General features: G+C 37.9%; 1 protein-coding gene across 2 annotated transcripts in view; it reads right to left on the bottom strand.

Annotated features, from left to right (window-relative positions):
- Window positions 1-15,006, bottom strand: part of UVRAG (UV radiation resistance associated) — a 443,033-nt gene that overhangs the window by 316,766 nt on the left and 111,261 nt on the right. Inside the window, exons 4-5 of one of the 2 annotated variants that reach the window (XM_020989535.2) lie at window positions 14,327-14,488; window positions 11,770-11,844 (exon numbers count right to left, since the gene is read on the bottom strand). In XM_020989535.2, coding sequence (XP_020845194.1) covers window positions 11,770-11,844; window positions 14,327-14,488 — 237 coding nt within the window. The remainder of the gene's footprint in view (window positions 1-11,769; window positions 11,845-14,326; window positions 14,489-15,006) is intronic. The other variant, XM_078156924.1, reaches the window with a different exon arrangement.

Below are 15,006 nucleotides of genomic sequence, written 5' to 3'. Positions count from 1 at the left end.
CCAGCAGTGTTGAAACCACCGCCCATGTCCCTAAGATACTCAGTTTCTTGCCAAGGACTTCATAATCACTAGTAATGTTTTCTAGGCTCCTTCTGCCAGTATTGCTTGTCCTTGTGTGAAATGGGTGTGTAGTGATCAGGTTTGACAAATCTCCAGGATCTGTCATATCCCAGATACATTCTCTGAGAAGATCGACTTCTTTTAATGTTAAAGCCAGGTCAACCAATAGCTGCCTCCATCCCCTTCAAGAAAGTCACTCTTCATCTCTTCTATCGACCTTTACAGAATATTAACCTCTTTCTTTGTGCTGTCTATGGATCCTCATCATTACTTTTTGGAATGCTAGCAGGTGTTTTCTCCACAGAGTGCTCAGCCATCCCTTCCTATAGAAAGGCCTCATACCAATTACTTACTTCAGAGTGATCAATGATCCTTCTTCCTCTCTTCCTATTTGTCCCATTCTTCTACCCTCCAAACATCCTGAGACAGGTTAAGACACTCTTTTGCTTCCTCAGGTCTTTATTCTTTGCTTTCACCTTGAAGCCCCTCTGTTTTTTCCTACAAAGAATACTTCATTCTCTATGATAATCTAAGAAGTAATGAATCACCTAGCCTAATACCCCTCCTTTACAAATAAAAAAACTGAAGGCTCACAAAGTACCTTATCTTGGCAGATGATCTTCAGAATCTTCCTGTGACAATTCAAATGGAAGTGATTCAGTTTCCTAGCTTGATGCTGGTAAGCTGTCCAGGTTTTTCAGGCATGTAATGGATTTGTAGACCTTCAGTTTGGCAGGCATTTTAATACCTCTTCTCTTCCACACTTTCCTTTGGAGCCTCGCAAACACTGAGTTAGCTTTGGCAATGCATGCATCAGCCTCATCATCTATGTGTACATCTCTGGAAAGTATGCTGCCAAGATAAGTGAGCTTATCCACAGCATTCAATATGTCTCCATTAGTTGTAACCAATGGTTCTTCCTATGGATAGTGTGGTGCTGGCTGATGGAGCACCTGGGTTTTCTTGGTGTCAATTGTCAGGCCAAAATTAGCACCAGCAACAGAAAATCAAGACATACTTTGTTGCATCTCAGCCTCAGAGGTTGCATTGAGTGCAAAATCATCTGTAAACAAAACCAAGCTTTCCACCTTTTCCTCCACTTAAGTCTTGGCTAATAACCTTTTCTAGCTAAATAACTTACCACGAGGATGGTAGCTGACCTTGATGCCCCTTTTGTCCTTGTTGAAGGTACCTGGCAACATTGTTGTAAACATCATGAAAAAGCACGGGAGCAAGCACATAGCCTTGCTTCACTCCATTGGCGACTGGGAAAATGTATGAGCATTGTTCATTATCCAGAGCCTGTGTAAGCATGTCTGTGTGAAACTGCTATATAATACTGATGAACTTCTCCGGGAAATCAAATTTAGCCATAATTTTCCACAAGCCCTCACTACTAACAGCATCAAAGGCCTTGGTCAGACACATGAGCATTGTGTACAGACCTCTCTTCTTCTGGCATTTCTCTTAGTGTTGTTGGGCAGCAAACACCATATTGACCTTTCCTCAGCCCTTTCTGAAGCCACACTGACTCTTGGATAGATAACCATCTTCCAGTTCAAATAATATATCTCGAAGAGTGTTTGTAAGAGGCTACCTGAGGGAGTTTTTTAAAATTATGCTCCTAAGCTATTGCTATATACTCAACAATCAGAAATGACAGAATTTATACTAACTGAAAGTAAAAGAGTAAATCTGCAGCCGATGCAAAGGGCAATGAAGGAATGTTGGAGGCTATGGACCTGAAATTGAATAGGGATCAGGAGGTAGATATCAGTAATCCCTGAATTTGAGTGGGGGGAAAAAGCACACTGAGTGTTATTGGCCTCTAACTGAAATTTAGGATTTCTTTAAATTATTAAAAGTATTCTGAAAAGAGGTTCACAGAGTTTCATGATATAAGGGGATCCATGATACAAAAATGGTTAAGAAACTCTGAGCTAGAATTAGGTCTCCAAGCTTTGGGTAGAGCCTCTCTGTGGAGAAATTTGTTATGGCAGAACACTGTAGAACATGGACAAGAATCGTACAGAGTTTAAAAAAAAAAGTTTAGGTTCAGTAGTGATCTGTCAAAATGAATAGAATAAATACCTACATCAAAAATGTTAGCTACGTACCCATTGAGGTATTCAGACATAAAACAGTCATGAGATTAAAATGTCTCTAATGGTTTTGATTAGTGAAGATATAATGGCCCTGAAAATTTTAGGGGAAAAATTTAAACAAAAAAAATTTTGTATTACAGAGAAGTTATCAGATTAATGAATACATTTTTTTAAAACTAAGGTGCTCATTTATCAGTACTAGACCTTTTTCAAAATTATTTCTAAAAGCTCCATATTGAGAAAAAAATGATGCATAGTGTCAATAGTGATTATTGTAGCTGAACTAGCGTTTACACTTACATTCATTGCCAAATGACCTACATCAAATATACCATTTTTTAAAAAGTAATGAAAGTGACTAGACTTCTGATTTCATTTATACAGGGAATTCCCAGCAAGGAAAGCTCCTCTTTCACTGAAAATAAGCAACTTTTCTACAACTTATAGTCTTAAGGACATTTCTGACTCACTGAGAAGATATAAGGCCAGATCATTATGTTTCACAGGTGGAATCTGGATTCAGGTCTTCCTGACTCTGAGGCAAGTTCTCTACCTACTACTAGCCTACTGCCTCCAGAAAAGAAAAAGGAGGGATGGAGGAAAAGGCTTGTTGCCTCCAGGAAAAAAAAAAAAAATATATATATATATATATATATATATATATACCACACACACACATAACACACACACATGCACACACATATACACATACTTTATTATGAAATGAGAGTAAGGAACCTAGGTGGCACAGTAGATAGAGTGCCAGACCTGTAGTCTTGAAGATCTGAGTTCAGACTCAGCCTCAGACAGTAGTTTTGTGACCTTGGGTAAGTCATTCTAACCTCTGTCTCAATTTCCACATTTATAAAATGGAGCTGATAATATCCGTTATCTCCTAGGATCATTATGAGGACAAGATGAAATAACAGAAAGAGGATTCAAATCCAAGTCTTCTGACGCAAAGTACAGCACTCTTTGCACTATAATATACTGCCTAACAAACAGGAAAGTCTTCTTTGCAGGGAGGCAAGAAGCAAGATCTAAGTGCTTCCTATGTGCCAGGTACTGTGTTACATTCTTAGGATACAAATACAAGTTGCTTTCTAGGAGCTTATATTCTAACGTGAGAAGACAACACACAGAAGGAAGCTTAGGAGGTACGGTAGCAAAGTCCATAGAGTGAGAAGCAAAATTGAGAAGGTAATGAAGCATGGCTGGCTTGGGCCCATCCCCAAAATGAAGCCCTACTCCCCCAAAGGACCTCAGATCCCAGCCCTTGCCCAAAAGAATACAAGCAAAGGTTAGGACCAGTCCTAATAGGTGAATAAACATGGAAAGAGTGCCTGATCACATACTTTTTGGAACACTGGAGTCAGGGATGATAGGTCAACTGAGATTCAGTGGTGCAGAAAGTGTGAGGTAATGACCTCCATGATCAGCCTGGGGTCTGTTAGAACCACAGAAGAAAGGAACCAACTTCTGATTGAGGACTGTGCAAAGAGAAAAAAAACTGACTAGTTGAGGACTGAGCCCATGTTGGGCCACCAGGGCACTGAAGAGTCATCCTTTACTAATCACAATGTAGTAAAAATTATCAGCAATAATGTGCCTCTGAAGGACTCAAATTTAAATGGAGACTAATTTTATCCTAAAGACTTGGTGTGCAAAGAACAATAAACAGAAACAATTAATTTCATCTCAAACTGTTTTGGCTGCATCTCAAAAGTTCTGGTATGATATCTCATTATTGTAAATTATCTTAGAACTATGACCACCACAAAGACCAATCACATTCTAGAAGACTGATGATGAATGATACTCTGCCCCTTGGCAGAGAAGTGATGGACTAGACGTACAGAATGAGACATTTGCTTTCAGACACAAGGAATGTATTTTCTATGGCTATGTTTATTTGCTACAAAGAAGGGGTTGGGGGAGGAAAGAAAGCTGGGATGGAATGGACAGATAATGATAGGGATGCTAAAAGAAAGAAAAAATAATGAATCATTTAAAAAATACACAGAAGGGAGCAGAAGTTCAAAAGAGGTCACAGAACAGCACTGGAATTATCATGCTGAATTACAAATTTTAAAACCACATTTTAAAATTTTAAATACACAGAGATTCACAATTTCATATATAATTTCTTTTTTCTGTTTTTTATATTGGCAAATGTTTGTGTTTGTTGATATTTGTCAAGCTCATAATAATAAAGAAGAAAATGTTTAAATGATATGTAATGTTTCCCCAATGACTACAGACTACTATAAAAACATGAGACTGCCATAACATCTTATATTTATATTGCATTGTGAGCTTTGCAAAATAGTTTATTATCTCACTTATAGCTTTATTAAGTAAGCAGTACAAGTATTACTATTCCAAATTTACAGATGAGGAAACTAAAGACCCAGAGAACTAAGATGGTTGTATGGTCATGGTAAGGTGGCTTATCAGTGAAAGAGCTAGAATTTGAACCTATATTTTTCTAACACAGAGCCAAGTAGATAACCATTTATTGAGCACTTACTATGTGCCAGGCACTGCAGTCAACACTAGGAATAGAAAGAATGGCAAAAGACAGATGCTCATATCAAGGAGCTCACAGTCTAATGGGAAAGACAACATGCAAACCATGTACAAACAAGATATATATAGTAAATATAGGTCAATCTCAGGGAAAAAAAAGGCACCAGCATTAAGTGGGAACAGGAAAAGCTTCATGCATAAGGTAAGATTTTAGGTAGGACTTGAAGGAATCCAAGGAAGTCAGGAAGCAGAGGAGAGAAAAAAATCCCATGCACTGGAGATCTTTCAGTGAAAAAAACATGAGAGATGGAGGGTTTTGTGTAATAGGTAGGAAGTCTCGTGTGAATAACAGACCTCCTGTCCCTGGATCAAATCACAGATTATGTGGAGGGGAGTCTGGTATAAGAACATTGTAAAGGTAGGATATAAAGGGCTCTAAAAGCTAGAGAGGATTTTATCTTTGATCCTGAAGATAACAGAGAATCACTAGAGTTTAGTGAAAGTGGGTGACATGGTCAGACCTGGATTTAGGAAGATCACTTTGACAGCTGAGTGGAAGATTGCCTGGATAGGGGAAGAGACTTGAGGCTGAGAAACCAACCACAGACTACTGTAATAGTCCAGGCAAATAGTGATGAGGACCTACACAAGACTGGGGCAGTGTCAGAGAGAAAGGGATATATTCAAGATGTGAGAGATGCTAAAAAGTAGAAAGGACAAAAAATGGCAACAGATGAGGGAAGGGGGTGAGAGTGAGAAGTCAAGGTTGACAGACTGTTGAGAGTCTAAGAGACTGGAAGACGAACAGCAATAGGAAAATTTAGAAGAGAGGAGAGTTTGGGGGGAGTCATGGAGAGAATAAGTTCAGTATCGAACATACTGAGTTTAACATATCTATGAGAGATCTAATTTGAGATGTCCAGTACACAGTTGGAGACGTGGGAGTAGTGGACAGGAAAGAGGTTAAGATTAGACAAGTAGATCTCAGGACCATTTGCATAGAGATGATAATTGAATCTATGGGAGCTAATGAGCACCAATCAAAACTGTGTAGAGCAAGAAGAATGCCCAGGAAAGAGCCAGGGACAAGCACAGTTAGCTAGTACAACATGGATGAAGATCCAGCAAAGGATAATGAAAAGGAGCCGTCAGACAAGCAGGAGGGAAAAGAGGAGCATAATGAAAACCTAGGGGGAAAAAAAAATCTAGCGTTCTTTTCATACCACTGCAACTTAAAATAGTCTCCCCCTCAAAGTTCTATTTAAAGCCCTGCAAATAACCATTCCTTCACCTGTCCAAGCAGGTGTTATTATTTCATTCATTCTAAGTGCCCTTAAAGTACAAATAAAAAGTATATTCGTAAAAATAAAAGGCAAGGACCAAATTTATTTGCAAAGATACTCTAAAACAAATGTTTATTGAATCAACAAACAACTCTCTACTCCAATATATGCTCACTTGGACATAGTGTAAGTGTCCACCAGTCTCAGCCCAAGAAGAATTCAGAAAAGAACTCTTTCTGCTGAGCACCTTCAAGACCTGGACACCCTTTGCTCTAAAGTCCTGACAAAACCCAGATGCTAGCACTCCATTATGGAGGAAATATAAGATATCTCTGTTCAGCCTTTCTTTGTACAGCCAGTGCTTAGCATCATGGCTGGCACATGGCAGGTATTTAATAAATGCTTGCTGATTGACCGGATCACAGACACTTGTCATAAGACAAATGAACTCCCAAACACTTATTACCACAATTTCTGACCCAGGAAGCTGTTCTTTTCCTTCCATAGTCTTAAATTGACCAGAAATTACATAGTTCTTTGAGAAAAGGCAGACAAACCTTGAATCTCAAAAACAGAAGTCACAAAAGCACAAGAGTAACTAACCACAAACTAAAGTACAGTTTTTCATTAGAGCAAGCGAAAAATCTGTTCTTCTCCTCATTCTTTTGAAGCATACATAAAGGTAGTAATGAAACTGGTCAGTGAAATGAACCTCCCCAGCATGTAAACTCCTTAAGGGTGGGAATGATTCCGTTTTGTTTTGTCCCCAGCACCTAGCACAATGTTTGCCCAGAGCAGGCATTTAATAAAGACTGCTGAATTAGTGAATCATTTATTCAGTAACAAATAATACACAATACAATAAGACACAGGTAAATCTTGAATTAAAATGACTCTTTCTAAGTACCGCTTTCTTCCCCCACTCTACTCCCCACAAAGAGGACCCATACAACTCACATAAAAGGGTAATAAAGAATTGGAACATAATGCCACCATGGGGGAAGTTGCGAATCTAAGGCCTAGAACAGGTTCCAAGTCATCGCTATTAAAAAAGCCCTAGACATGTTCTAACATGCTGTCTTACCAGAAATACCACAGTCAGTCTCACAACTACCATTAATGGACTCATAATGCTGTCTGCAATAACCACCCCCTTACAAATAAATGACCTCAAATGACTGATGTCTCTCCCCATACTCTCACGCTTGCTCACTCACACTGACAGCTTGTATGCTAATGCTGGGAAAGCCTAAGTCCCATGTCATTTGCTGTATGGTGCCCTTATTTAAGAGCCTCACTTATATAGTGACAAATATGATATATAGATATATATAGATATATATAGATATATACACAAATATACTCCCATATATTTCCCATATATTTGGGGGGCAAAGAACATAATTCTTATCTCATGAGATTGAAATATAAAATATAAAAAGCAATTCAGTTAAAAAATATCCCTCAACATTTCCAGATCCAATGATCAAAAGAAGGTATTCATATTCATCTAATATATAACAAATCTGGTGATAGAGTAATGAAATGCTAATTTATGCTTGTGGAAAGATAGATAAGGACAAACTAAATAAAAGATAAAGGATTCCCAGATGTACTAAAGAAATTTTTCTTTCAGGTGACTACAATCCTTTATAGACAGTAGCTATTTAATACAAATTTATTAAACTGAATGCTACAAAGCAGACCAATACTATGATTACTTACTGACAGTCACAGATCATCAGAGCTAGGATGTTCCTTAGAGATTATCTAGTCCAGGAGCCAAGATGGTGAAGTAGAAAGAAGCAATGCAGCTGTTCCTGTGCACTACTTCTCCAAATAGACGTACAAAATGCACCATATTAAATGTGGATGGAAAAATCCAGAAAAAGTCACAGTGAGTTTACGGTTTCTCAGACCCAAACTTAGGTCAAGAACTTGCAGATATCAGACCAGGGGAGAATAATAAGATTTTGCTATGCATCAAATCTCTTTGGAAGCAATGAAAGCTTACAGGTCTCCAGCCTCTCCCTGAGATCCTAGAATAATACAACACTCAACACTTCAAGAAAGCAGCAGCAGAACCAGCCCAGAACTTCCCTCCAGAAGTGTGGAAGAGCCTAACCCTAACATCAGGTATGAAGTCAGGAAGTAGGCTAGAAGAGTACGCAACAAACAAACAAACAAAAAGAACCCCAGCATAATGAGCTATTATGGTGTTAGGGATGCTAGAGACACAAATGCAAAGGAAAATGACTCCAAAACATCTATAAGCAAAAGTTTTGGGTTTTTTGAGAGTCAAAAAATGTTTTATAAAAGGAATGAGAGTGCTTGAGGAAAAAAATTGGAAAAGAAATGATAGCTATGGAAGAAAGAACTGGAAAGGGAATTTAAAGTTTGGCACAAGAGGTATAAAACTTTGCCCAAGCAAGAAACTACTTGAAAATTAGAACAGATCAATTAGAAGCCAATGACTCCATAAGGCAATAAAAATATTAAAACAAAATCAAAAGACTAAAAAATTGGAAGATCCTGTAAAGTATCTCACAGCAAAAACAAGTAACTTGGAAAACAGATCAAGGAGAAAAAAATGGAAAAATCATTGGACTATCTGAACACCATGACCATTAAAAAAAAAAGACTAAGCCTAAACATCCTATTTCAAGATGTCATAAAAGAAAACTGCACAGATCTCTTAGAACCAAAGGGCAAAGTAGACATAGAAAGAATCCACTGGTTACCTCCTGATAGAAATCTCAAAATGAAAACTCCCAGGAACATCACAGACAAAATCCAGAACTTCCAGGTCAAAGAAAAATACTGCAAGTACTAAGAAGACACAGTCAGGATCACACACAATTTAGCAGTCACCACTACAAAGCAGCAGGATCCTGGAATACAATATTCCAGAAGGCAAAGATTATAATCTTATAGCCAAATATAATAACTTAGCAAAACTGAGTATAATGTGGGGGGGGAGGGGGCGCCGCGAGTGGACCGTTAATGAAATAGAAGATTTCCAAGCATTCCTAATGCAATCACTAGAGCCAAATAGGAACTTAAAGGTTCAGAGATAGGAGGGAAGAGAAGCATAAAAAGGTAAGCATGAAAAAATAATGATAAAGAGACTAAACAAGGATAAATTGCTTATTTTCAAATATGGGAAGATGATGCATGTGTCTCCTCTGAACCCTAGCATCCTCAGGGTTCATAGAAAGAGTTCAATTACAGAAGGCCTGGGAATAATTCTGTTGCTTTCATGATCTTAAGAATGGAATAAGAGGGGGTGGGGGTGGAAGACAGAAAGGAAAGGAAGTTTAGGGAAAATTACCTCACATAATCAGAGTGGACAGGTAAATAGCAATACAATCAAAGAGGAAGAGATGAGCAGGAGTAGCTGACACCTGAATCTCACTTTCATCTAAACTTGTCAAAAAAAAGGAAGAATACACACACAGACACAGACACAGATGGGTACCCCCCCCAAAAAAAAATTCATCCAACAAGATAATAGGAAGGAAAGAGGTTAGAAGGGGAGAAGTTAGATTAAGGAAGGGATCAGTCTCATGCAAAGCAAACTCCAAGGACATACAAAACTACTTATAACTCTTTTTGAAGTGGCAAAGAATGGGAATCTGAGGGAGGGCTCATAAACTGGAGACTGGATGAACAAATTATGCAAATATAATGGAATATGATTTGCTCAACTCTTATGAGCATACTCTTATCAGTAATGAGCAACCAGGATTCCAGAGGACTAATGATGAAACATGCTACCCACCTCCTGATAGGTGAAAAATTCAGAATTCAGAATGAAACAAATATATTTTTGACATGGCAAATGTGGAAATTTGTTTTGGTTGCCTCTATATGTTTGTAGTTATATTCTCAGGGGGGATAAGGGATGAGGAGGGAAGATAAGAAGGTGGATCTTGGCTGATTAGAACAAAACATTTTTTTAAAAATAGAGATTATCTAGTCCAATCTCCACTTTAAAAATCAGGAGAAAACTAAGAGCAGAAAGGGAACTTCGCTTACTCAAAATTACACAGTGATTCAATAACAGAATACAAACCAGGTTTTTCAGTTCCAAGTTCAGTGTTCTTAGCCTACGCCATGATGCCTCAACTAAGGCTCTGGGTGTACTTCACTTTTTATAGGACCTGTTGGCTTTACATCTTACAAGATCTGGAAAAACTATAACTATGTGCTCTTACACAAAAGACAGCACGGTTTTGTCCCACTCATGAACAGGAACTATAGCATTTCCCCAGATTATCTTTTTGCCTAGGTGGATCATATGAACAGATGACTGGAGACCCCACGGCAGCGGCATGATTTGTAAACATAATCTTGAGGATAAATTGCTTTGAAATTTTAATGGACTTCAGTTGGTTGGTAAACTTATGGGCACAGCACATTTCTTCCAATATACTAAAAGCCCTGCTTTTGTCCCTCGGAATGCTGTATACATTTATCACCGCACTTACAGTCTATCTTTTGATTGTTACATAACCTACACTCAGGGATCAAGCTTCTGGGTAATGCATAAGCTTTAGCCTGGTCCTCTGAAATGACCAGACTGCACAAAGCAGGTAGGGTGGTTAGAATCTGAATGCTTTCTAGCCACCACTTGTGTGGAGCTAAGACACAATAGCTCACATGGCTAAGGATCAGAATATCACCCTGGATTTAGGTATTTTCAGGTATGTGTATTCATTATAATAGCCAAATCAAGTTATTACATGCAGAATTCAAGAATTCATCCAGTCTTTGTTGTTTCTTCTACTTTGAAAAAGAAAAATGACAAATGAATTTGAAGTACGTATACCCCTGAGTTATATTTATGATGTAACTCATTTTCACCCCGCTGCAGTGCCAGGAAACATAAACAAAAACTATACCACATCTTTCTCTCTGCTATTACAATACAAGCTACCTGGACACTTCACCCCCACTTCTGAATATACTACTTATACATATGAATGTGGAAATCAGTCAGTGTGTAGTGATATAAATACCAAGAGTCATCAAATTCGCTTCTCAGCTCTGTAAAAATTAAATATAAATCATCTAACCACTCTTGGCCTCAGTTTCCTCAGCTGTAAAACAAAGGTAAAAATCCCTATTCTATTTACCTCATAGTACCACTGCAAAGATCAGACAAGAGTAAAGCACTCTATCACTATAAATACTGTATATATGGGTAGGAATTTATTACTCTGTACTGGCCCAAGGATATACGCTTGAACTTCTTAAATAAATGCCTGAAGTCAGCCTAATTTTTTTTTGTCATTTGGTGCTTTCTCATATACACAGGACACTATCTGCAGATCCGGTAGCTGCTATAACACGTCCTAAGCAGTATAATATGCCTACGTGTATGCAAAATTAATTTTAAAATAGAAGTAAGCCTCTTCTGAGTTATTTTCTTGCCGTCAATATGATAATCATCTTGCTTTAAATATAAGGGGAATTCAAAATATCCTCATTACAAACTCAACCACCTAAGTAGGTTTCAACTTATGCTCCAGGCCCACCTGCTTTAAATGGGGAGACAGCACCATCTTGTGGATACTTCAGGTACTGCTGCTAATGAGACTTTTCCCATTAACTGAAAAAATTCATTGAAGATATTTCTTATTGCTCTAACTGCTCCTATACATTTTGGGTACAACACAATTTACACTTTATAATATTCATTTCCTGAGATTCAAATGAAAGATTTTCAGAAACATATATTTTGTATAATGAGGCATATTTGTATACAGAGTAATGTTTGCACTACTTACCTTGTGCTCAAATGGAGCTCCATAATAGCCATCATTTAGCCCAAAAATTATTTCATTTTGGTTGCGGGCATGAATCTAAAAGAAAAAAGATATATACTAAAATAGGTTAATTAGTTCTTCTTATATCTATTAAGTTTTTTCCAGACAGACAACAAAAATAAAAAGAGGTCCCAATAACATTTTTTTTTAATGAATACTGCTCCAGGTCATTATGTGATTTAAACAAAGAAAGTCACTTTAGTTGACAACCTTGTCCTCTGGAACTCTCCACTCTCCCATGCTCTTCATCTGAAGACCCTCTGACATCATCTCCCTCTCTTTCCTTCTCCAATTTCAGACAGAGGTGGTGGCCCTTCTCCTTGTCTAGGACATCCCTCTAACATGCACTTAATCTCGTCTCCTCCCATCTATTCCAGAAGCCAACTTCCCCAATTATCCTCTCTCTCACTTCTTTAACCTCTTCCTATCAACTAGTTTTCCTACTGGCTTCAAACATGCCCAAGTCTCCCCCAACGATAAAAAAAACTTCACTAGACTCTACCATCCCTCAAGCTATCATCCTATATATTTCCTCCTTTTCCATTCAATTCCTTGAAAAAAAACTGTCTATACTTGCTGCCTTTACTTCCTCTCCTCTTACTCACTCCTCAATCTTTTGCAATCTGATCTCCTCAGTCAACAGAAATTGCTCTCCCTAAAGTTATCAATGGTGTTTTAACTTTCAAATCTGATGGTCTTTTCTCAGTCCTCATTCTCATCTTATTTGCTGCACTTGACACTGTTGATCAATCTTTCCTCTGGATACTCTCCCCATCTGAGTTTTTGTGGCACCTCTCTCTCCTAGTTGTCTTTTAACTGTCTGACCACTCCTTCTCAGTCACCTTTGCTGGCTCCTCATCCATATTATACCTCCCAATAATGGATGTGCCCCAGATTTCTGTCCTGGGTCTTCTTCTCTTCTCCCTTTATACTCTTTTTTGGTAATACATCATTTCCCATGGGTTTTACTATCACCTCTATGCAAATGACTCCAAGAGCTATCTATCCAGCCCCAGTGTCTCCTCTGAGCTTTATGCCCATATCATCAATTACTTATTAGACATTTAAAACTGGACATCCTGTATGTAGCCATCTTAAACTTAATATGTCCAAAATCCAACTCATTCACTATCTTTCTCTCCAAATCCTTCCCTCTTTCAAACTTTCTGCCAAAGGTACCAACATTTTTCCAATATTTCAGGTTCATAATGCTGGCATCATCCTGGACTCATACCCTGCAATCAGAGAAACTGGCTTTTCCTCTGTTTCTCAAAGATGACACTACATCTCTTGTCACCATGATTTTGCACTGGTTGCCCCTCCATGCCTGGAATGCATTCCCTCCTTATCTCTGCTTTAGAGTCCTTCCCTTCCTTTAAAATGGAACTCAAGTACCATTTTTTTTTTAGGAAATGACTGAATATGTAAAGAGTTGAAGGTATCATCAGAGTTACCAACCTGGAAGACTAGAAGGATGGTGGTACCCTCAACAGAAACAGAGAGGTTTGGCAGAGAAGTGAGTTTGGGGAAAAAATAGAAACACTTCTGTTGGACACATTAAGTTTTAGGTGACCATGGTACATCCAGTTTGAAACAACTAATAGGCTCTTGTAAGATGTGACACTGATGCTCAGGAGAGACTAGACTGAATATAATAAGTGAGAGTCACTTGCACATAGATAATAAAGCACATGAGAGCTGATGAGGTTACTAAGTTACAGTGTAAAGAGAAGAGCTTAGGACAGAGCACTGTGGTACATATACCATTAAGGGGCAGGAAATGGATGATAAACCAACCAAAGAATCTATAAAGGAAGAGACAGATGAGATATTGTGGAGGTACAACTGACTAGATCTGGCAACTGATTAGATACAGAAGTTGAAGGAGAAAGAAGAATCAAAGATGAATTTGAGGTTATGAACCTCAGAAATTGGGATGATAATTGTACACTCCACAAAAATAGGTAAGTGTAGGTGAAGGGCAGGTTTAAAGGAGAAGATAAATGAGTTTCACTATGAGGTATCAGTGGGACACCAATGTGAAGATAGTAATCAGGCAGTTGGAGATGCAAAACTGGAGTCCTGGCTTAGAGCTAAACGAACAGAAATAGAAGACATCTGTGTAAAGGTGATGAATGGGGTGGGAAGAAATGATCTCATCAAGGAAGAAAGTATAGAAAAAAAGATAAGACGGCCCACGACTCAGCTTCAGAAGGATCACTGTCAGCATAGAGAAGATAATACAACAAGAGAGACCTATTCATATATCTGTATTTATTCATTTTATATTTATGCAATATAAACTCATATGTATATTTTCTCCTCTATTAGAATGTAAGCTCACTACAAGTAGGAATTGTTTCATTCTTTGTACTCATATCCTCAATGCCTACCACATTATCTGAAACACGGTAGCTCAATAAATGATTGCTGACTGACAGCATGCAGTCAGTGGCAATGCAGCAGACAAGCTAACAGAGTAATTAGAACTATGTGTAAACATCAATCCAAAAATTACCTGCTGACCCACGTATTTTAGTCCATCCAGAGAGACTTTCCACTCAATCAGCAGCTGACAGAGGTCCTTCTTTCCACCCCAGATCCTTACCACAAAACAGGATACTGATGTGTCAAGATGGTCAGGCATTATTCCAAAATCAAGACTCCTCCAGGTTGGATTCTATTGATGGGGGAGGGGGGGAAGCATAAAAGTAAAAGATAACTTCTTTATAATTATTTCAGTCAAGCTACAAAATACTGTCACTTTAAAAACTGAACAGTCTTTGGAATACATTAACAAGTCACTAAATGAAATAATAAGATATTCCAATTAACACCCAAGAGATTTTACAACACTATTCATAAAAAACATCATCAAAAACATACGACACCTCATGTAGCTATAATCATCAGGGAATGAAATGCTTCCAGGAAGTAAATTTTCCAGGCAACTAAAACCTACCCTTTTAAAATTACTAAAACTTTTTTCTTATAAAATGTATTTAAGAAAAACCTTTCTAAAAATAATAGCTCTAAGAAACGACAAGCAAGATGATTTCAGAAAAACCTGCAAAGACATACATGAACTGAAGCATAGTGAAGTGAACGGAACCAGGATAATATTGTACACAATAACAGTAATATTGTTTGATAAAGAACTGTGAATGACTTAGCTATTCTCAGCAATACAATGATCTG

The sequence above is a fragment of the Phascolarctos cinereus genome, unplaced genomic scaffold (assembly GCF_003287225.1).
Source record: "Phascolarctos cinereus isolate Bilbo 61053 unplaced genomic scaffold, phaCin_HiC Scaffold_726;HRSCAF=1367, whole genome shotgun sequence".
NCBI lineage: Eukaryota > Metazoa > Chordata > Mammalia > Diprotodontia > Phascolarctidae > Phascolarctos > Phascolarctos cinereus.
Note: the sequence above shows the minus strand (reverse complement) of the source record. Positions and strands in the feature narration are given on the sequence as shown.